The 24,214-nt window shown below is 42.3% G+C and overlaps 1 protein-coding gene across 3 annotated transcripts in view; it reads right to left on the bottom strand.

Annotated features, from left to right (window-relative positions):
* The window catches only part of DERL1 (derlin 1), a 35,279-nt gene extending 16,314 nt beyond the window's left edge, over positions 1-18,965 (bottom strand). Inside the window, exons 1-8 of one of the 3 annotated variants that reach the window (XM_007063390.4) lie at positions 18,482-18,965; positions 16,725-16,836; positions 12,086-12,150; positions 9,940-9,966; positions 8,533-8,628; positions 5,986-6,038; positions 4,428-4,538; positions 19-2,491 (exon numbers count right to left, since the gene is read on the bottom strand). In XM_007063390.4, the coding sequence (XP_007063452.3) occupies positions 2,353-2,491; positions 4,428-4,538; positions 5,986-6,038; positions 8,533-8,628; positions 9,940-9,966; positions 12,086-12,150; positions 16,725-16,836; positions 18,482-18,634 (756 nt within the window). In that variant the 5' untranslated portion in view covers positions 18,635-18,965 and the 3' untranslated portion in view covers positions 19-2,352. Of the gene's footprint in view, positions 1-18; positions 2,492-4,427; positions 4,539-5,985; positions 6,039-8,532; positions 8,629-9,939; positions 9,967-12,085; positions 12,151-16,724; positions 16,837-17,584; positions 18,288-18,481 lie in introns of those variants that run through there. The other 2 variants (XM_037892060.2, XM_037892059.2) reach the window with 2 other exon arrangements.
* Positions 18,966-24,214: the final 5,249 nt, after the last annotated feature.

Here is a 24,214-nt window from a genome sequence, read left to right as displayed (position 1 = left end):
TTAGCAAAAACAGACAACTTCAGAGATTAAAACTTTAATTTAAACTTTGCCAACAAAAGAATTAGTTACAAAAAGGGAAATTCTCTGTACAGAAGAATGAGTGCCTCCTTATAACAAGAGAATCTGCCTTGTCAGTGTAGATTCGAGTACACACAAGTACAGCTGTAGGTCAAATGGGAAATGCAGAATATTCGAAGTGAATTTAAGATTAGTTCAGGGTTTCAAATTTGCAAGATTAGTCATCTCAGTCTTTGAAAAGTGTTTAAATCAAGAATCTCATGTCAAAAGCTTCTCCTTTCCTTGAAACACATTTGACTTGTAAAGCCATAGAAGGCATTGCTCATGCAGGGTGCACTCGAAAGTGAAATTCACCTCTTTGCAGAGGGACAACCCCAACATTTAAGCCCTTATGCTATCCCTCAGCATAGAGATGAATTTCAGCTGGAATACATGTAAATCATAACTTATATGACAATCACTTAGACTGTCAGTTTGCTTAACAGTTAGATCCTGCTTCTAAAGTGAAGACAACTGCTTTGAAGACAGTGACATACACAATTAATTGGAGACCAGCTGCAACATGACTACTGTATGCATGATGGCTCCTGGACTACCACAAGTCAGCATTACTAATGGTAATAGGTACAGTAGCATTTACACCAGTGGAGTCTTTCCACTTACCATTATTAAAACATAAATAAGGCAAGGCAAGAACATCTTTAAAACTTGATTACTGAAACTAGAAGGGCTAAGTGAGTTCCGAACCTCTATATACCTGCACAGCTATGAACACGTAACATGATCACCAGCTCCCTGCATTCATCCATGAGCCAGAAAGACCACCACAACTATGGTGCGTTAAAGAAAATGCATCCTTTTGAAGCCAGTCACAGATAAAAGGATTAAATCCAATTTGCTTATTTTCTCCCAGGTTCAGGGTGAGTGGCAGTATTTAGAAACCTACAAGTTTGCTGCCGGAAGAAAAACAGCAGTAACAACAACAATAGTATTTAGGACTTTCATGGCACTTCCCATTTTCACAGCACCAGATAAAACGAACTGAGCCTGTGCGGTAAGTACCAGTCCCATTTTACAGATGGGAAAATGCGGAGGCTAAGTAACTTACTCAAGGCCACATGTGAATCAGTGGAAAGAGCAAAGATTAACTTCCTGGATCCTAGCCGTGTACTCAGCTCACTAGAACCCACAGCCTCATGATTCTATTAGGAGAAGACTGTAGACGTCTCTCAATCATCTCCCTCACCCCCACTACACAATAAGAAAAAAAATGGAGATATTGCAAAAAGAGAAACTGATTAACAGCTTTATATAGTTCCTTGTTTGAGAATGAGAAAGGCCTTAGAAAATCAAATCAATTCTATTGTATCTTGTAACCTGGATTAAGTTTATTTCCAGTTCTGATTATTTAATTTCTTAAAGCTTTTAAAGAGAATGCAGTGGTCTCATTTTATTAATACAAACATAACTCTGCAGTCAGTACCCTTTACATGAACACCCAAAATATGTGACATTTGCTACTTGTAAAGTAAGATTTGTTCTATTTAATTTTGCAACTAAAATATGAACCTGGAAGCCAGCCTTTTTCAGATTTCAGGATAGTAAATGACAGCTGTAACCTTGGTTTAAACACACCAAACCATGTACATTACACCGAGGGTTCGGAGAGATTTAGATATCCAGGAATATTGGCAATGGTCATAAGAAACTGAAAAGAAAGCTATCTGTTGTCCTTATCCTTTCCCCTCTCTTGCTGCAGTGCCTAGGGTAGCATCTCTTCATCACTGTTGCATGGTAAGAGAAAAAAAAACTGCTTTTCTGAAATACAGTTTGATAACTGAAAGGAAGCTTCTAAAACTTTTAGTCTTGCTTTATGAATGCAGAGCAGTTACTGCCACCTAACAAGTTATTGAAGACTAGAATCCCAGCATAAATATTGATGAATCAGTCTTTTAGATGTACATGGAGACATTACTTTGAGCCATCCTTTGGCCAAGGACTGGTTCTTAACTCTTTGCGTATCAGAGGAAGAGAAACACAGACAAAACCCATCAGCATCTTCCATCAGAGAGGAGAGAGGTGGAATGGATTCATTGTGACAGATGGACAATACTAAGGTGGCTTTTTTAATGGCAGTATTGAACTTAGCACTACTTTCTAACCTGGGGTAAAATCTACATTTATCTTCAAGAGTTCTTAATTTTGTCTTGTGCCAGAAAAGTTATTTATGGGTCAACTCGAAAAGCACTAGAGAGAACTCAGTTCTTAAGCACACTCTGCACTAGGAAGGATTATTCCTATGTGTAGCAACTGTTTGCCAAAAGCAGCAGTTTTTCATTGGTCACCTAACCGAAAACCTTGGCCCCAGTTGTGTCTTCCACCACCCTGATGATCTTCTGCAGCCCTTCGCACACTAGCGGGTGGAACACCAAATCCTGATACCCCGCCTCTCCTGTTTGGCAGCCAGCGGTATCTGGAACACACAGGGGGGCAAAGCGGAAGAGGGGAGAAAGAGACCAAGAGCTGAATGTAGTACAGTTGTTGTTTACTGTTCAAAGCTCATTTTAGCTGCTAAAACTTATAAAAATATGGCTTTATATTTATACAGGGAACCATCTCATAATTTGCTTTACAAATATTAAGTCTCAACACCCTATGAAACAGGTATTTACAGTCCACCTAAAAAACCTCACAAACTTATACGGCCTTATACCATGACTGAGACAAGAGGTGTAGAGAAAATTCTGTTAGATACCTATATGGCCCCCTTTACCACAGTAACTGAGGACCTCCCAATCTTTCAGTAGATTTTTCCTCAACATCCTTGTGAGGTAGGGATTCCCATTTTACAGGTGGGGAATTAAGGCAGAGAGTAAGTGATTTGTCCAAGGCATACCAGGGAATAAAACCTAGGTCTCCCAAATCTCAGGCTGGCACTCTAACCACTGGACCATTCTTCCTCTCTGGCATAGCAGCTCTTGAATAAATTCAAATGTCCTACAGATCTAGAGTCAAATTCAGCTCTGGAGTAAATGGCTGAATCTGGCCATTGAAATCTGAGGCACAGAAAAACGGCAAGTCCCAATTCTACAACACTATTTTTGCAAACAGATCATGAAGTTAAAGAACTTTGACGCACGTCTCTTATTATCACCATGTCCTATTTGCAGAACATTCCGACATTGTAAATGATACAAAAACGGAATTGGTGCCTCTTTAGAAGTAGTTTGTCATGCTTCAGTTCATGTCAGAATACTGCACTGTTCCTACTGGTCTGATCAAGTATGGCTGTTCTTATGATTCTTAAAATATTGAGAGAAATTAAATGTATATAACTGGAACCAAAAGACAGAATTGTATATAAATCAACAACACTGATGGTAGCTTCAAGACAGTTATTACTTGGAAAGACATTTTAAGCAACATTTTGTCTTCTAATCTTTATGGAAAAATTAGGCTTACAAGGAGGGCCTGAAACAGCAAAGACAGTTGAAGTTTAAGGGAAGCCACCCACCATGCTGTTGAAAGTTGTACAGTGTTATGTGAATGTAATTCAATCCTGTACCTCATTTTATAATTGACAATTCAGGTTTTAAAGAGGGGTCAACTTAAAGTCATCAGCAAGAGCCTGGCAGGGCAAAAGCACGCACCGCCCAGAGGCTGAGGCATTAAGACAAGGGAATCTGGAGCAGTGATCCTGGACTGTTATCTGACTAGCGTTTTCAAAGTTAAAACCATTAACAGATCGTTGAATCCCAGAACTGCAGTTATTTTACTCATATGCCTGACATACAGAACGCAGATTAGTAATACCAATTTGCAGTTTATACCCAACAGTACCAAACGTGATCTAGAACTGGTCTCTGTAATGTAGCTACTGTACGTTTACTTGCCTTTTAGCTAGAGGAATGGTGCAGAAAAATGGGTAAAACGTAATTAACAGGAGAGAGAAAAAACCCAATTAGAAAGTAAAATAAAGACAATTCTATAATCAAGATAGATAGATACTTCCTTTCTACTACTTCCGGGGATGTCTGTTTATTGCCATGATTACATCACACACCACATTTCCTTGGCCTAGAAAAGAGCATAAGCCAATCACCGGCTGACAGTGAAAGACATTTCACATGTGGGCTTTTTATTCCACAATTACGTACTACCAGGTTTCTTGCACCTTCCTCTGACGCCATCCATGATTAGAGATAGATCAATCTGATATGTTAATGTCTGTGTGAGAAGGTATGGCAGTTGTCCCAATCACTGGCTGATTAGCCTAGGGAAGCAATCTTATGCCCCCAATCCCAGCAAATGTATTTAAGAGGGGATATGCGAGTCCTTTTAGTTCATTAATTGCAGTATCCCTAGAAGATTATGCCAAAGAAATGACTTGTTTAAAAAACAAAACTTACAGAAACAGGGGTGTGGTTAGGAAATTCCTTCCTCCCAAGTCCATTGGATATTTAAACATTAAGAAGAAGTATAGGTGTCCAACCAGATTTCCTATCAGCTCATTGATGATGCTGCAAGGCAAGAAGAAAGATTTCAATTTCAGAACTTGTTGATTTCATGAAACCTTTCAGCTATTTATTGTGTACCCACTACAGGTGTCACAGGCATTAAAGCCTCATCTTCCCTCTACTCCCCACCCCAATAACACATTTTCCAGCTTATTGCGGGCTACCTCTTTAGTCAACTGCATTATCACCATCAACACTTCAGCAAGCGATTCCAACACCCTCCTTCCAGGCCTTCTCCAGCCAGCCGTGAACAATACAATCCCATTAACACTCGCACTGGGAAACAGACTTTATAGTGATCAATGGCTAGAACAGTGGTCCACACCTCCTGAAAAATTATTGCTATTTCCACTACACTGCCTGCCCTCTGCTGTACAAAACTTTTCTTAGGCCCCGATTCAGCAGCTGGCCTTGGAGTATTTTATTCCATGTGTAGAAACAGCAAGTATCTAGCAAGCAGCAGTTTCCTGAAGTGACGGATAACTCAAACATGAGGTAGAACCAGAATCTTAACACAGAAAATCCTGACTCCCTATCCACTTCTCTAATTAGTAGTCCACATAACATTATTTGTATTACAGGGCCACCAAAAGATTAGGGCACCATTGTACAAGAGACTGCAAGAACACAGATAATCCCTACCCCAAAGAGCTTACAGTCTAAACTAGGGGTTCTCAAACTGGGGGTCAGGACCCCTCAGGAGGTCGCAAGGTTAATACATGGGGGGGTCGCAAGCTCCACCTCTACCCCCGCTTTGCCTCCAGCATTTATAGTGGTGTTAAATATATTAAAAAAGTGTTTTTAATTTATAACAGGGTGCGGGGGGGGTTGCACTCAGAGGCTTGCTGTGTGAAAGGGGTCACCAGGACAAAAGTTTGAGAAACACTGATCTAAACAGACAAAAGAACAACAAAATAGAAGCAGACTGCAGAGTGCTCAAAGGGATGATAGGAAAAAGCGTCATGTTAGTTTGGAGGGGCGGATGGTGAGAGAGAAGGGTTGTTGCTGTTTCTCTATTTTTTCCCCCCTCATCATTAAATGAACTGGGCAGGGGGAGAAACAGGCTTGGGGAAAAAGCAGTAGGAGAAGAGTTCACAGGAGGAAGGGAGCAGGACGTAACTACTCCATCAAAGGCATTATTTAAGCCTGGGCTTTTAGGAAGAGCAATAGCTGCAAATCCTGATGGCTGAAATTTTCCTTTTCAAGAATATCCATACATTGAAGGATTGGGTTCGACAAGATTTCAGCGTCACATTTATTTTCCGGTTTAGTTTAGAGTCCTCATATTACAAAAATACAACAATCATATTGCTAGTCTATCAGTTGGCTTGAAGCCCCCTTATTTTGAGGTTATTGCTTCCAAACATCCTCTTAGTGGGCAAGATATACAACTCTACGAGATCAAAGAAAATATTTATAGCTCATGTAAACAAGCATAATGAATACTTACGATCCTCCAATGATGTAGTTGAACCCCAAAATAACCCACGGTAGATAACAAGCCTAGCAAAAAACAAACAAAACGGAGAAGTCATGAATACCAAAGGAGAGTACAAGGCTGCACAAATTCCTTTGCATCTTCATCAGTGTAATCACTGCATCTTTTAAACATAGTTACTAGACAAATTCTGGTACGTTAACAACCAACACATTTTAAATTAAGTCTAAGCATTTTAAAATGTTTTACATTTATACAAAGCTTAGGACTGTCAAGTGATTAAAAAAGTTAATCGTGCAATTAATTGTACTGTTAAACAACAATAGAATACCATTTATTTAAATATTTTGGATGTTTTCCACATTTTCAGATATATTGATTTCAATTATAGCACAGAATACAAAGTGTACAGTGCTCACTTTATATTTTTTTATTACAAACATTTGCACTGTAAAAAACAAAAGAAATAGTATTTTTCAATTCACCTAATACAAGTACGGTAGTGCAATCTCTATTACGACAGTTGAACTTACAAATGTAGAATTAAATACAAAAAATAACTGCATACAAAAACAAAACAATGTAGAGCTTTAGAGCCTACAAGTCCACTCAGTCCTATTTCTTGTTCAGCCAATCGCTCAAACAAGTTTGTTTACATTTGCAGGAGATAATGCTGCCTGCTTCTTGTTCACATCACCTGAATGCGAGAACAGTTCTTCACATAGCACAGTTGTAAATATCTTGCAATGCTGGCTACATGCCAGATGCACTAAAGATTCATATGTCCCTTCATGCTTCAACCTCCATTCCAGAGGACATGCGTCTATACTGATGATGGATTCTGCTCAATAGCTATCCAAAGCAGAGTGGACCGACGCATGTTCACTTTCATTATCTGAGTCAGATGCCACGAGCAGAAGGCTGATTTTCTTTTTTGGTAGTGCGGGTTCTGTAGTTTCCGCATTGGAGTGTTGCTTTTTTAAGACTTCTGTAAGCATGCTCCACACCTCATCCCTCTCAGATTTTGGAAGGCACTTCAGATTCTTAAATCTTGGGTCAAGTGCTGTAGCTATCTTTAGAAAGCTCACATTGGTACCTTCTTTGCGTTTTGTCAAATCTGTAGCGAAAGTGTTCTTAAAATGAAGATGTGCTGAGTCACCATCCGAGATTGCTATAACATGAAATATATGGCAGACTGCGGGTAAAACAGAACCGGGGACATACAATTCTCCCCCCCAGGAGTTCAGTTACAAATTTAATTAACACACTATTTTTTTAAATGAGCATCATCAGCATGGAAGCATGTCCTCTAGAACGAAGGGGCTGAAGCATGAAGGGGCATACAAATGTTTAGCATATCTGGCACATAGATATCTTGCAATACCGGCTACAAAGGTCCCATCTGAATGCCTGTTCTCACTTTCTGGTGACATTGTAGATAAGAAAAGGGCAGCATTATCTCCTGTAAATGTAAACAAACCTGTTTGTCTTATCGATTGGCTAAATGAGAAGTAGGACTGAGTAGACTTGTAGGCTCTAAAGTTTTACATTGTTTTGTTTTTGAATGCAGTTATGTAACAACAACAATCTACATTTGCAAGTTGCACTTTCACGATAAAGAGATTGCACTATGGTACTTGTATGAGGTGAACTGAAAAATACTGTTTCTTTTGTTTATCATTTTTACATTGCAAATATTTGTAATAAAAATAAAAAGTGAGCACTGTACACTTTGTATTGTGTGTTGTAATAGAAATCAATTTATTTGAAAATGTAGAAAAACATCCAAAATAAATTTCAATTGGTATTCTATTGTTTAACAGTGCGATTAAAACTACAGTTAATTGCAATTAATTTTTCGAGTTAATCGGGTGAGTTAACTGCGATTAATCGACAGCCCTAATAAAAGCTATCAGTGTTTAAACAAATGTCTCCTTCACACTCAGTCCTCCACTGCAGGTTTAAGTCTGAAGGGAAGTCCTAATAATACAAAACCTGTGGTATCCCACTTGTTCCCAGAGTAACAGATAACCATCAGGAAAAAGGAAAAAAGCTAAGATGGAACTTCACTGCAGGCTCAAACAAAAAGAATCTGGCTTGTAGAAGAGGAAATTACTCAAAACATGATCATTTTACTGAGCAGTAGTGAAAACTCTGACTGATGAAGGAAATTGTTTATTGCAGAAAGGTGGCTTTTATTCAAGTTATGGGGGCCAGAAAGTCTTTTTATTTTGGTGTCAGTTTTTCAGACAAATTGATTTCTATTGTGGGGGCACCTATGGCAGTTTTATACTGCAACAGCTAACACCATATGAGACACAGTGGGGACTGAACTCTGATCTTCTCTCACCAGAAGAGGGTCAGGAGCTCTAGGAAGACAGCAAAACCACTCTCTGAAGAGAGGATTTACCATTTGTTGATAGCTTGTGGCTGACCCAGAAGTGACTGACTCCAGAAGGAATTTCATCCAGCCCCTGCCAATGGTAGCATGAAACTCTTCTAGACTTTGGGGGGGTAGAATCCCAGAAGAGAACTGTGCCAACAACCTGTATGCTGTACCTTAAATCTTGTCCCAAACCAAAATGATACAATCATGTCTCTGTTAAGCTGGGCCCAGACATAAAGCACTGACATGATCAGGGGAATCATCAGCAACTGCAATACAAAGAAACAAAGCAAAAATTATTACATCCACCTAAAACTTCTCAGGAACACAAACAGATGTATCATGCTAACAAAGCATTTCTAAAGCTAGCCATCAGCATAGATCCTCTAACAACTACAATGCAAGCCTTTGCTGCATGCATACGCCCATGACCTAACAAGTTCATGAGGGTAGTGGTGAGCAAGTGAACCAACGAGTCATTCTGTTTTATAATGTGGGAAACTGGTCTATCTCACTAGCTTCCTCGGGCTGCAACCCCATTGGTAATATACTTCCACTTATGTGTCTGCCAAAATTATTACAGACTTCCCATTTCTTCGAAGACTTTAAAAAAATCTGATGTACATTTGTTTCAGGGTTCATTCAGACTTTAGATGCACAATCATGATTTATCTGCCAGGATAGTACGGTGAATTGTCTCAGGGATTATCAGCAAGGTTTTATGCAAGACACTAGAAATGCAACAGGGGAGGAAGCGGGGACGGAGAGGTACAGAATATATGTGAGAAGTGGTCAAAGACAGGAAGAGAACAGCAGAAACACACAAGACTAAAAACAAACATCCTCAGAAACAACATATCTGTGACTCAAGATAAAGTGATTTTTTGGGTGGGGGGACGACTTAAGACAACTGACCTGATCCAAGAATCTCTTAAGATCTATTTTAATCATTCCTGTGATATTCTCCCACTTTACATTTTTGACATGTACCCTGAGTGGTACCCTGTCACACAAACATGTACCATGTACCCTGTCATAGAAACATGCACCACTTCATATACCCTTAAATTTTGCTATTTAGATGATCAGAGATTTTGTAAAGTAATGTCAATTCACCTAAAACGGCATTCCTTCTGAGGAGTCTCACTACTGCACTCTAACCCAAGAACTGTTTTTTAGCTCAAAGGGTAAAGTAGTAAATGGCCATAATGTTAATCCATCAGCGGGGGAAATAAAGTCGAAGGATGAAGTCCTGGCTCTTTTGAGGTCAATGGCAAAACTCCCATTGACTTCAATAGGGCCAGGATTTCACCCCTTCATTCCTTAGTTGTGCAACTGAGTTCCACAATGCACCCATGCCTGCTATGCCACAACGAGTTAATTATCTCTAGTTTACAGCAAAAAGATTAACAACGTTTATTTCTCTTCTAAGATAGCCCCAGCAAGAGAAGTCAGCGATCTTCCAAAATACTGATGTGTAACGATAGATAAATAGATACTTTAGTGACATTAAAAAAATACTCTGCCTAGAAATAAATGTAATATTATAAAGCTTCCTTGGAAAATTGTATCCTGCTTACCTGCATGTCCATCACCAAGCCCGTTATCTTTCATTGGACTATTAAGGAAAATACAATAAAAATAAGTGCTAGACTCAGGGTGATTTTTAAACTGATTCAGCTTTTAATTTTACTTTTAAAAGTAAACTTAGTGCTCCTGAAAAGTGACAGATCGACAGCCATGGCAAATGAACTCCTCTAAGCATCCACAGAGCAGATTCGGTCCAAGTTTTCCCACATTGCCATGACAATGGGACTCAATTATGACATGAAGTAACCCCACCTAGACCTGAGAGACCACGCTCACTTTTCATGCCCATTCAATCCTCTGCTTTGTGCCGAGATTAAGCAGGCGGGAGCTGGCCGTCCTTTTTAAAAAGCACATTTAAAAGGACCAGAACTTTGTCATACACTTGTCCTTCAGTTTGTTTAAAGTTGTCAAGAAAAAATGCTGTATTCTTTATTACCTCAAGGAAACAAACAGCAAGCAGATTACCTGAAAATTTAATATCGTTAATAAGAAAACAGAAGACAAATACTGGCTCGAAATTTACTGATGAAGTCTTTCAATGCTACTATGAGGACGAGGAAACTGAAGTACCCGCTTGCTGTTTTAACAGATAATTGTGTCTTTTTTCAGTAATTGATTGTAGTATCAAAATGCAATTGTAGTCAGAAAAGGAAACAAATATGACACGGTGGGCGTGTGGGTTTTTCTACAGACTTCTGTATCAAGTGTGCTCTATTTGTATTTGGAATATTTCTCCTCATTTACAAACTCTACCTGGGGCTCTGAAAGTCAGGCTGTGATCAGAATCTTACATGAGCACCGATCCAAGATTCTACAGTCAGAATTCAGCTAACAGCTTTGTTGGTGGTGTAGCAGAATCCAGCTCATCTTCCAGTTGCTCTGTTGGCTCTGTGGGGCTAACAGGAGTAAAGATCCTTTCTATACACTGAAGTCAGCAGATATGAAAGAAAAACAGGGAGCATATCCACTGATTAAGAAGGTGCCATTTCTATATGGTAAGTTTCCTGACTATAACCACAGTTTGTGATAAAGTCACATCTTCTGTTCCTTCTCTGGGTAGAGTGCTGTCATAAGTGACCATACAGGGATAAAGGATTGCAGGAAGAGACTAATAGGAAAGGAAATTAATTCAATTTTAGGAAAACAAAGTGGGGTAGAGTGAAGAAGTAGCGCCAGGGAGGCCATTAAAATATACCAGTGCAACTTCTAAAGCAGTAGTTTGCAACCAGGAGTCTGAGACCCTCTGGGGGGCCATGAGCACATTTCTGGGGGGTCCACCAAAATAAACCAGAGAGCAGGGTTGGCATTAGACTTGCTGGGGAGCAGGGCAGAAAACTGCAGCACAAGCAACGTAACTTTGCGGGGCCCCCTGTGGTGTGGGGCACTGGGCAATTGCCCTGCTTGCCACCCCCTAATGCCAACCCTGACTTTTAATCTATTGGATATGCAGAAAACAGTTGTTGTGGCACAAGTGGGCAGTGAAGTTTCTACAGCATGTTGGGGGAGGGGAGCTTCAGAAAGTAAAAGGTTGAGAACCTCTGTTCTAAAGGATGGCCTGAAAGGCAGGGAAGTAAGTGACCCATGGAATTGCTAACAGGACATTAAGCCTTTTGTCTCAAGATCACTGACCTGATTCAGGCCTGGGTCGATACTGAAAGCTGTTGCCACCTGGTGGTCTTTATTACATTAGCTTTGTGGTCTCTGTACAGTTCACAGTGAACAAGAGTTCACCCAAACCTCAGCACAACTGACAATCTTTTTGGCAGCTAAGGGTTGGATAGACATGGGCCCTAAATTTGCTCCCAAGCCTAGTGGAGGTCCATAAACGGTCAGCAGAGAGACACACTATCAGTGAACTCTGGAAAAGCCTGTACTGCTTTGATGTTCTTGTGTGTAAACAAAACCAGTCTCCAAAGTTGTCAGACAAACTGGAACTTTGAACTAGCACAATTATAGTGTTTTCCCTCAAAAATAATCCCACTGGCTTGCCCTGAAGGGTAGGAGCCATCTTTAAATGTCTATGGAAATTATATTTAAGTGCTTTTAGCTGATAAAAACTGGGTAATGAAACGGCCTTATCTTAGGCATAAACACAAGACGCAAAATGTGCCAAGAACTTGATGAACAGAAGGATACAACGATGCAAATCCAGTTAAACAGAAGCATGAACATATAATCCGCTGGCCTTCCATCAAAAGCACCTATAAACAAATAAAGCAGTTAGCAGAACAGTTGTCAAGATTTCAGATCACACTATATCCCAAGAACTACCTCAGTTCTTGGTCAGTGGAAACAACACTTGGTGCCAAATGCAACCCTCTTGTGTTTGAGTGTACTAGAATTGCAACATTTGAGAAAGTGGTACTTTCAACATGTGATCAAGTTCTTTTAAATGATCATTTTTGTGAGCAAATCCCCAAATACTCCAAATTATTTTTAAAAATCCATCATTATTCCTTTTTGATTTATTTGTACACAAATTGTAAGTTTACACTCTGCCTTTCTAAAAAAGTAAAGCATTCCTCCTCCCTCCCTAAGTTGAAAGCAGACTGAGCTGGTACAGCAAGAAGGTGCTATCTTGCCTTGATGCTTCAAAGAACAGGCGGACTGGATAATGAGGGTAGATTGCATCAGTTACAGAATTGTGTCAGGGTTTGTTTTTTTTGACACCACAGACGGTAAAGAAGCCAGTTATTTTTCACTGCAAATGAGCTTTCCTGTTCCATTCCCCGACATACAAGCTTCTTTCTGGGAGCATCGGTAGGAAGGGACACAAACAGAGATGGGAACAGAGGTTGGGGCATATGTGGATATAACAGAACACAGTATATCAAAAGGACATAAACATGGCAAGCAAACATGCAAGTTTTCTGCTCCATCTTCTTTTGGCTTTCTTGCTTTCAGGAAGCTTAAACTAGGGTTACCATACGTCCGTATTTTCCCAGACATGTCTGGCTTTTTGGTTCTTAAATAGCTGTCTGGGAGGAATTTTTAAATATCTAAAAACGTCCAGGATTTTGCCATTATTATTTTGCCCCAAAGAAGAGTTGATCATTCAAGAAAGAGTGAATGCTGATCACTCAAGAGAGTGCCCGCTTTTTCCCCCTAGCTCCCAGTGCCTGCAGTGCAAAATAGCGGTTTCATGTGGCTGGGAGGGATGGGGGAGGAGGGGGAAGGCAGCGCGCTCAGGGGAGGAGGCGGGGCCGAGGCAGGGATTTGGTGAAGAGGTCCAATGGGGCAGGGAGGGGATGGAGTTGGGGCGGGGCCGGGGGCAAGAGCAAATAAACCCCTCCGTGGAGTGTCCTCTTTTTCTGAATGTTCAAATATAGTAACCCTACTTAAACATCAGATTCTGGCAGTTATCCAAACCATAGGCCTTTTGTGGTTTAATTTACTTAAAAACAAAAACAAAATTTAAAGAAACCATAAAACAAAGTGTCCTATAATATAAACTCAAACAATCTACAAGTTGAAAGACTGAAGACGCTCAGTATATTGCATAAATGATGTGCACATCCAGACAATTTCTAAAAAAGCCAATACCATTCAGTGAGATTTGTACTTAACCACTAAGTGGAATTTTGACTCTACAAATCTTAACAGGTGTTTAACCCAGTCTTTCATAACAAATCAATTACTGGCAGGGAGAGGTTAATTAGGAAGAGCACATGAACAGCAGCCTATGTACAAACATTAAGGTATGGTTCTACTCGGACATATAAAAACTGGTAACTTCTTATTCAACAATCTCCTCCCTGTGTCAATTTAATCATTTTAGTCACTAAAGTGAGAAGATAAGGAGTTTGGTATTTAGCTCTGCAAAGCCAACATCGGTGAATGAGAGCGAGCTGGAGTTTATTTCTTTTTGTGAATTGGAGTTGTGGATCAAGTTCCACTTTCTAACATGTCCAAAACCTCTGAGAAGAGTGAGACTCCGCATGTGTCACACAGTACAATTTGACCAGCAGACCCTTTGCTATTAGTGATGAACAAAAGAGAAATCATCCTGATCTTTAGATCCCAGGCTGAGTTTGCAGATCTGGCAGTCAAAAAGCAAGACTGCTAGGCTCATCTTTACAAGTTAAAAAACTAGCCTTTTTTAGATTCCAATCCTGCACTGGGATATGCTAGCATGGGCCCTGGCATTTGTAAAAGTCTCACTGACTTTTATGAAACTTTGCCTAGATCCACATCATCAGATCCCAGGATAGGCTCAAAACATAGGTGAGGATCTCATTGAGACACAGACACACACAGACCACCACAATGATTAACGAATCAAGTGTTCTACTTTTTTTGTTTTTTAGAAACTTCAGTATTCATGCACAGCCCATGAAAAGTGAAGTAGAAAGGATGGAGTTCTGTTTATAAACATTTGAATTCCATAGCACCTAGAAACTTCCTACAACTATGTTAAGTTTCCACAATAAAAAAAGTATATAGCTGTTGTTAAAAAGAGTAGCTATTAACATCTGAGGCAGTTCAACCTATTAAAATGGGACACCATCACCTTTAAAGCTAATCATCTTTTAAAAGTTAGTTGAAAGTTTCACGCCCTTTCCCTGAGCCTTTTTCTTATATCTTATTATATATGTTTTTCTCCCTACTGTTGTTGTAGAGAGATCCATGCAAACAAAGGCGGACAGTGACTGATGATGACAGGGAAACTGATCATGACAAAATGAACAGACTGAAAAAAAAAACCCAGAATGATATTTTTTTCCCTCTAGCCTTTTTCACTTGTACTAATCTTGGGGTTTACTTGTAAGAATAATATATTGTCACTTTAAATGCCTCAGAAAAAATGAGCTGTAGATTTCCTGATTTCTGTACCAGACAAAGTGACATAAGTACCACTAAGGTCTGAAAGAACCATCTAATTATAGCCCCTTATTTTAGTTCCTTTTTCATTCTTGGTAGTAGTGACGACAGTCACTCTGACAGAAAAACCGTGCCACCAGAATCTTGGTTTCCACAAGAATTTAGGGAAGTAGTAGTTGTTAACCAGTAACGCAGGGATACAATCTACTTTCCTGCCTCTTCTAGAGTTTTGCACAGTTTATAAAAAAAAATTAGCATGAACTTTGAAATTCATCTTTAAAATCAGTGACTGCCCAAAGCCATGCACAGCCCTTCAGATGTAGGCTATAAATTCTTAACAAAGAGACGGCTAAGGATGACTTGCTTAGTCTACAAGTACCTACGTGGGGAACAAATATTTAATAGGCTCTTCAGTCAAGCAGAGGAAAGTATAAACACAATCCAATGACTGGAAGTTGAAACTAGCCAGAGTCGGACTGGAAATAAGGCATAGATTTTTAACAAAGAGTAATTAACCACTGGAACAATTTACTAAGTGTTTTGTTGAATTCTCTATCACTGATGATTTTGAAATCAAGGTCGGCTGTTTTTCTAAGAGAGATGCTCTAGAAACTATTTTGGGGAAATTCAATGGCCTGAGTTACACAGGTCAGACTATATAATCACAGGCGTCCCTTCTGGCCTTGGAATCTATGAATTCATAAGCTAGCCCCAAGGGCCATTTACTTCCCTCAATCCTACTGATAATGAGAGCTGTGCTCATAGAGTGATAGCAGCACGGGTTTACATTATAAACAACCTGCAAATGTTTCACTGAAAGTTCCAATAGTACCCAAAAAAGTTTTTAAAAGGGGGTAGAAGAGTTGGTGGAAGGGTACTGAACCAGTCAATTTTTTTGTACTCCTACAAAAATCACTAAGTTACATTTTTGGAACATGCATATTGCATCTTATCATGGTAGTACTAATCTGTCTTCCTACAAGTGGGATGTAACTTATTAATAAAAATGTACAATTTCATTTGACATTCAGTACGATAAGTGCAACATAAGATATCTAGATTTCCCATTGAGACCTCATTGTTCATGGATGAGCTACAAGAGCACATACAACTAAGAACTGCAATATGTTTATTTTATACAATGTTATCATAGATATCGTCATTTTGAATATTTTGCTTTTGGGAGTTTGTTTGGGTTTTTTTTAAACAAATACACAAACATTTCTTTCTGTGATTTATTTAGTTCAGCCTGGTACCAAGCCAAGCATTTTACTTTTTTACCCTTTAAGATGTAATATAAATGAGGTACTTACATACAACCACTTGGCAAAGAAGAGGTTTACCATACACACCTTCTGCATACCAATGCCACTACTTTGCTCTTCTAGAGCATCTATAAATCTGATCATTTCCAATTACTTTATGAACATTAAGACTCCACTCTTTAAACACCACTCTTTACAAATGGGCAAACTGAAACAAACAAAGAGGTTAAGTGACTTGCCCAACATGGACTATCTCCCTCAGTGGTTTGGACTATGTCTTCTGGTTCCTTTATTTTAAGTGACCCTATAACGATGCAAAAGAGTGGTAGAGTCCCCTCCTACTGCCCCAAATCCAACAACTAAAAGTCCCAATCCTTAGTCATAGGAGTGGTCCCACAGAATGGCTGCAGGACTGGGTCTTAAGTGACTAGAGACCCAAAAGTCACTTCTAGACAACAGAGGGAAGTGTAGTGAATTGATTTTTCAAAAATTCCATTTTCTATTGATTAAGTGAACATAAAGGCATGCACATTGCCATCTTTCTCTTTAAGAGCTTTGCCTGAGTCAGAGTCACTGATCATTCCCACAAGCTATTCTGAATGGAATTGTATATATGTAAAGATATTCAATCTCTTTGCTAAACTCATGTTAAATCCTACAGCATGCACCTACTGCAATTATTAACATACCTGTTTCTAGTCGTGATGAATACTGATACAAAAAATATAAGTTCACCAAATAGAGAAATCCAGTTCCTGGGCCCACTGGGAAGTAGAATGTTGCAGTTAATGGCCTCCATATCTGTCCAGACCAAAAAAGTGAGTGCAGTTACATAAATTAAAGATGAATGAATAATCATGATGTTCCATTTTTAGATTAAGGAACAAATTTAAGATTCCTGTGTATCAAATTTTTTATTCAGTGTTATCACTTCAAAAGCCCTTGTAGCTTACGTCTTACTTGCTATGATCAATTAAGCTATTAGGGTTTTATGAGTAGTTTCCAGATACAGCATAGTTGGCTTCAAAAGGGACCCAGAGAACAAGACAAATCCTCACAGCTGTTCTACGCTATTTTAAAGGCATCCAAACAGAATCCTTTCTACTTAGTCCAGGGATCGGCAACCTTTGGCACGCGGGCCATCAGGGAAATCCACTGGTGGGCCGGGACGGTTTGTTTACCTGCCGCATCCACAGGTTTGGCTGATTGCAGCTCCCACTGGCCCCGGTTCGCCATTCCAGGCCAATGTGGGCTGCGGGAAGTGGCGCGGGCTGAGGGATGTACTGGCCACCGCTTCCCGCAGCACCCATTGGCCTTGAAGGGCGAACTGTGGCCAGTGAGAGCTGCAATCAGCCGAACCTGTGGATGCGGCAGGTAAACAAACCATCCTGGCCCGCCAGTGGATTTCCCTGACAGGCCGTGTGCCAAAGGTTGCCGATCCCTGACTTAGTCCAATGGAAGGCAACACTGAGCAAGAAACTCATACGATAACCTTCTGAGTGTAATTTCCTTCAGATAATATCACACACTATTTTTAGCATTTATGCACCTGCTTTATGAAAATCCCTGTTTATCGACATCATAAACAGTCTTTAACTAGGCTGCAAACAGTAGTCGGCACAGACATAATCTTGCCGCTTCTTAGTTGACGCGAGACACTCCAATCTGCAACATTTCAGAATGATGTGTTCAGATCCCAGATTCCGTAAATCAGCAGGGACTATTAGCATTAGAGATTCAGGACTCTAATTTCGCAGTAACCACTTTGGGGCTGATACTTGGAACAAGGACAAGCTACAGAGGGAATTGTGTTCAGCCCTTCTTGGTTAGGCACACCATTAGCACAATGATATAGGATCCACATCCTTTAAGGCTCTTTCTCCTCCTTTCCCGTTTTTGGGGGGAAAAGGGAGAGGACACTTCCTATCATATACACACAGAATGAGCACTGAAGCAATTGTCTCCTAATACAAGAGATCATTCAGTGTGGGACCTAAGCAGCCAGAACACTGATCCCAACAAGCACCTCCTTGACCTGGGCCCCCTCATCTATAAGCAGCCCACTAGTGGGGGCAACCCAAGTGCCAGCTCCCACTGCTTGGAGTGCCCACACCTTTACTACAGAAATGAGCTCCCCTGAGCAGATGGCCTGAGTAAGCAGGACAGGGCACCTGGACCTAGCGCCCTCTAGGTCTAACGGAGACTTCGAGAGCAGGGCTGGGATTCAAACCCACGTCTGCGGCGCCTCGCCCACACGGACCCTTCAAGCGTGAAAAGACTACACATCCCAGCAGCCACAGCCCCACCCTACCGCTCCTCCCAACATGCAACGCGCTCCCCAGAGTCGCCCGCCTACAATTCCCGGCAAGCGGAGCGCAGCCCCGTGCCGAGCTACCTTAGAGCTCTGGAGGCGCTCTGCATGCCGGGACTTGGAGTCCACCCCTACCTGGAAGCGGTATATGAAGGCATCGGGCCATAGGAAGAGATACGCGGGGCTGATGAGGCCTAGCTTGCCGATAAGCGGCACCGCGATGGAGCTGGCGAACCAGTAGCGGGTGATGAAAGGGATGCTCCGGAACCAGTCCCCCAGGTCCGACATCTCTCCGAGCTCAGCCGCCGCCGGGACCTCGCTACACACCGGCCACCGGGCTACCACGAGGTCAGGGATCCAGCTCGCGCCGAGGCCGGCCTCCAACTCCGAGGAAGCTGCCGCAGCCGCCGGGCGTGTGGCGCAGGCGCCGCCGAATCGACTCGTAGCCAGACGTGTCTCCTGCAAATCCGGCCCCCACCAGCTACTTCCGGTTCCGCTTCCCACCCGTCGCCGACGCAGCTCCCACGACAGCGAAAGCGCCGGAAGCCCCGCCTCGTAAGGGGACAGCGCAACCCGCCAATGTGCGCTACTTATGTGCCTCCTTCCGGCGGCGCGCTGCAGGATCACGTGACATCCCGCCCCGTCATTCATCCCTCATCCAGACCGCCCCGCCCCCCCCGGCAGTGCCCAGGGCAGCTCGTTCGGGATGCGCTGCTCAGCGGGCGCAGTTCCCCTGTCCCAAGTGGGGCAAGCGCTTTCTGGCCGGTCGAGAAGACTGTGGGCTCAATCAGAGCTGCATCCCCTCTGTGGGGGCCACATGGAGGGGTTTGGACAGTCACAATAGTGGGAACAAGACAGTACCAGGTTTACCATGGCGCCCCAACGGGGGCCCGGCCCGCTCTCAGGGCAGGGGGTGGGTCGGGGGGGCTTGCAGCACCCCCAGCACCCTGGCCTGACTTCTGTCCCCCACCCTGACTCCTGCACCCCCACATCCTCACCCCCACGCTGAGCACCAAACGGGAGCTCCTGCACCCCTCGCACCAAACAGGAGCTGCCCCAGGTAAGTGCTCCAAGTCCCAACCTCCTGCCCCAGCCCTGACTCCCCTCCTGCACCCTAACTCCCTCCGAGACCCTGCAATCCCACCCCTGAGCCCCCTCCCGCACCCTAAGTCCTGACCAGACCCTGCACTCCAACGTTTTTTTAAAAAAGAATTATAAAGTGTTCTTATCCAAAACGCTTTGGTTAGTCTCTAAGGTGCCACAAGTCCTCCTTTTCTTTTTGCGAATACAGACTAACACAACTGCTACTCTGAAACCTTACACTAGCTAGCTAATGGTACAAATAACATTTGGAAAGATCATTAAGTGGTCTGCAGAGACCCTCAGCAATTTTCAAGTGGTCTGTGGAAAAATAAGTTAGACTACAAAAACAATCAAGATGCCTCACTTTATTTTCATGTACTTGCTATTACTTATAGGAGGAGGATGAAGAAAAAAAGGATGAAAAACGGGAGTGGGCGGGGAGATAAGAGAGAATGTTCTTTTTCTTGGCTGGGTCCCAAGGAGGGGCCACAAAAATGAAGCTGAGCACAGGGCCCCACTAACTATAAATTCGCCACTGTGACTGACGCCTCCCCCACAGCTCCCCACGCCACAGCCAGGGGGCTAACCCCTGCCCCTGCCCGAGCACCTCATACCGCTGCATTTGTTAAAAAACATTTACATAAAAGGGGCAGTGTTGGGGTACATTTGGTTACACCCAAACAACTGCTCAGAGTTATACAACATACCAACATTCTTATAAACTGGATTTTCAAGAGGATACAATTTCTGCTGTTTTTCTATTGCTTTTTTGACTTGGAGCTGAAGTCTTGCCGTCTCCTGTTGCATCTGACTCATAGAATATCAGGGTTAGAAGGGACCTCAGGAGGTCCTCTAGTCCAACCCCCTGCTCGAAGCAGGACTGATCCCCAATTATATCATCCCAGCCAGGGCTTTGTCAAGCCTGACCTTAAAAACTTCTAAGGAAGGAGATTCCACCACCTCCCTAGGTAACGCATTCCAGTGTTTCACCACCCTCCTAGTGAAAAAGCTTTTCCTAATATCCAACCTAAATCTCCCCCACTGCAACCTGAGACCATTACTCCTTGTTCTGTCATCTGCTACCACTGAAAACAGTCTAGAGCCATCCTCTTTGGAACCCCCTTTCAGGTAGTTGAAAGCAGCTATCAAATCCCCCCTCATTCTTCTCTTCCATAGACTAAACATCCCCAGTTCCCTCAGCCTCTCCTCATAACTCATTTGTTCCAGTCCCCTAATCATTTTTGTTGCCCTCCGCTGGACTCTTTCCAGTTTTTCCACCTCCTTGTTGTAGTGTTGTTGGATCATATTAAAGAAGTTCTGTATTAAAATCACAAATGAGCTTGATTCCCCATAGTTTAAATTCCAGGGTATTACTAATTAAGAGGTCTCTTGGTTTTTGGTACTGTTTCTCTCCCTCTGTGTGTGAAACTTGCAAGCTGCTAATTCTGTTAGTACATTCTAAGACAGAGTCTGTTCTCAAAGCAATTCACAGAGAGAGAGAGACAAAGCAATACTCTAACAACAGAAACAGCACCCAGAGACTCCCCGCCCTTTTGTTGTATTAACAATTGTGATTAAAATAGAGATAGAGGATGTATGTGGATGGATGCTTGGTGTGGATAATAACTGAATGATCAGGGAGGTGCCAGCCTAAGAATCCAGTGTCCATAGGCTGAAGAAGGCGTCAAGTGGAAATAACCAGAGGACCCCTGGAGGGCAGACTGGAATCCACCCAACAGCCTCAAGAATGGGAGAACCAAAGAACAAGATAACATCTAGCAGCACGGAGCCCTCAGGAATGTGCTATCTGCTGATTGATTCAGCAACAGCATGATGAAGCAATTCCCACAGACTGGCCTAGGAATAAATTCCTATAAAACTCTAGAAAGTGAGAACTTTGGGGGGGGGTCTGATTCTGCAAACCAACTTCCAGGAGCATCAGATGAGCATCTGACAAGGTCCTGCTCCCTCCTCATGTCCAGGCTACCTGGCCAGTGGCTTGGCATGAGCAACTCTAAGGCTGGTAACTATGATAACAACCTTTCAGAACCTCTGTGTGTGTGTGTGTTTGTATGAATGAATGTGTGAATAAATATGAGATTGAATGGAATGTTATAACTATAACTAACTGCTTATTATGATTCTTTCTGTATTCACAATAAATGTGGTATTTTGCCTTTTCCCCTTTAATAAGATCCTGCTGGTTTTTAAATTATTGGTACAAAAGTGTGGGGCCCAAAACTGGACACAGTACTCCAGATGAGGCCTCACCAGTGTCGAATGGAGGGGAACGATCACATCCCTCGATCTGCTGGCAATGCCCCTACTTATACATCCCAAAATGCCATTGGCCTTCTTGGCAACAAGGGCACACTGTTGACTCATATCCAGCTTCTCGTCCACTGTAACCCCTAGGTCCTTTTCTGCAGAACTGCTGCCAAGCCATTCGGTCCCTAGTCTGTAGCGGTGCATTGGATTCTTCCATCCTAAGTGCAGGACTCTGCACTTGTCCTTGTTGAACCTCATCAGATTTCTTTTGGCCCAGTCCTCCAATTTGTCTAGCTCCCTCTGTATCCTATCCCTACCCTCCAGCGTATCTACCTCTTCTCCCAGTTTAGTGTCATCTGCAAACTTGCTGAGGGTGCAATCCACACCATCCTCCAGATCATTTATGAAGATATTGAACAAAACCAGCCCCAGGACCGACCCTTGAGGCACTCCACTTGATACCAGCTGCCAACTAGACATGGAGCCATTGATCACTACCCGTTGAGCCCGACAATCTAGCCAGCTTTCTATCCACCTTATAGTCCATTCATCCAGCCCATACTTCTTTAACTTGCTGGCAAGAATACTGTGGGAGACAGTGTCAAAAGCTTTGTTAAAGTCAAGGAACAACACGTCCACCGCTTTCCCCTCACCCACAGAGCCAGTTATCATAGAAGGCAATTAGATTAGTCAGGCATGACTTGCCCTTGGTGAATCCATGCTGACTGTTCCTGATCACTTTCCTCTCCTCTAAGTGCTTCAGAATTGATTCCTTGAGGACCTGCTCCATGATTTTTCCAGGGACTGAGGTGAGGCTGACTGGCCTGTAGTTCCCAGGATCCTCCTCCTTCCCTTTTTTAAAGATGGGTGCTACATTAGCCTTTTTCCAGTCGTCCGGGACTTCCCTCGATCGCCATGAGTTTTAAAAGATAATGGCCAATGGCTCCGCAATCACATCCGCGAACTCCTTTAGCACTCTCGGATGCAACGCATCCGGCCCCATGGACTTGTGCTCGTCCAGCTTTTCTAAATAGTCCCGAACCACTTCTTTCTCCACAGAGGGCTGGTCACCTCCTCCCCATGCTGTGCTGCCCAGTGCAGTAGTCTGGGAGCTGACCTTGTTCATGAAGACAGAGGCTCATCTGGTGAGCTTTCTTCTTCCTTTCATCAGCTTCTCTCTCTATCTCGGCTATCTTCTGCTTTTCCAGCCATCAAATTACTGCTAGTTTCTCTTTATGCTCAAGTTGCAGTTTATTTGCTGCCTTTTGCATTCTGATTTTTTCCGCAGCTTCTGTAGTATCAGGTAAGGGCTGTGCTCCTGCCGTCTAATCACTGGCCATTAACCGATCTCTCAGTTCTTGATTTGTAGCTTTCTTTCTAAAGCTTATCCCCTTTTCTGAACACAAATCTTCCAGAGGTTTTTTTGCCAAGGCCCTCATTTGCTCTGTGTTCACCCATTGCAACTGCTTTTTAACTAACCAAACTCTCAATACCAAAATTCAGATTTGGATAGAGTGAGGTTCTGTCCCAAAGTTTAATTGACCTGGTTCTGTGGATCCAAGCATGACTATGCCACTGAAATGATGCTGGTTCTGGTGGCACCCAACTGAGAGTGCCAATTCAGGACAAATTGCTTAAAGCAGAGCAGTTACAGCCCAAGACTGGGGTTTCTGTGCACACCAAGGTAAACCAAACCAGCCAAACAGGGAAGACTTTGGTTTTACCCCACTGGCTAACCACAAGTCACGCAAGCAATTCCCTCAGACACTCAGTTTCCCAGTATCACCACCAGTGCCACTCATTATGGGAACAAATGGTTATGAAAACCAATACCCCAGTAAAAGAAAAAAGGTTCTCTCGATCCCAAAGTACCAAGCCCCAGACCCAGGTCAATATACAAATCAGATCTTACCCACAAATCACGCTGTTGCCAATCCTTTAGAATCTAAAATCTAAAGGTTTATTCATAAAAGGAAAAAGATATAGATGAGAGCTAGAATTAGTTAAATGGAATCAATTACATACAGTAATGGCAAAGTTCTTGGTTCAGGCTTCTAGCAGTGACAGAATAAACTGCAGGTTCAAATCAAGTCTCTGGAGTACATCCACAGCTGGGATGGGTCATCAGTCCTTTCTTCAATGCTTCAATGTTTAGCAAAGTTCCTCCAGAGGTAAGAAGCAGGATTGAAGACCAGATGGAGGAGCTGCAGCAGCTTTTTATATTCTCTTATATTTCTTTCTTTGTTCCAAAGACAAGCATTCCATCAAATGGCATGGAAAAACCTCAGAGTTCTATCCATAGGCATGTCTCTGCATACCTTGCTGAGTCCTAAGGCGTGTCTGTCTTCTCTCAAAGGGTCGATTGTACATCTGATGGTCCTTAATGGGCCATCAAACAGGCTAGGCAGCGCTGACACCAGCTTGTCTGGGGAGTCACCCAGAAGCATAGCATAAGTTTGAAATACAGACAGTATAGAGCCAATACTTATAACTTTAAATACAAAAATGATACATGCA

The sequence above is a fragment of the Chelonia mydas genome, chromosome 2 (assembly GCF_015237465.2).
Source record: "Chelonia mydas isolate rCheMyd1 chromosome 2, rCheMyd1.pri.v2, whole genome shotgun sequence".
NCBI classification, from domain to species: Eukaryota; Metazoa; Chordata; order Testudines; family Cheloniidae; genus Chelonia; species Chelonia mydas.
The sequence above is the reverse complement of the archived record's forward strand: the minus strand, read 5'-3'. Positions and strand labels throughout refer to the sequence as shown.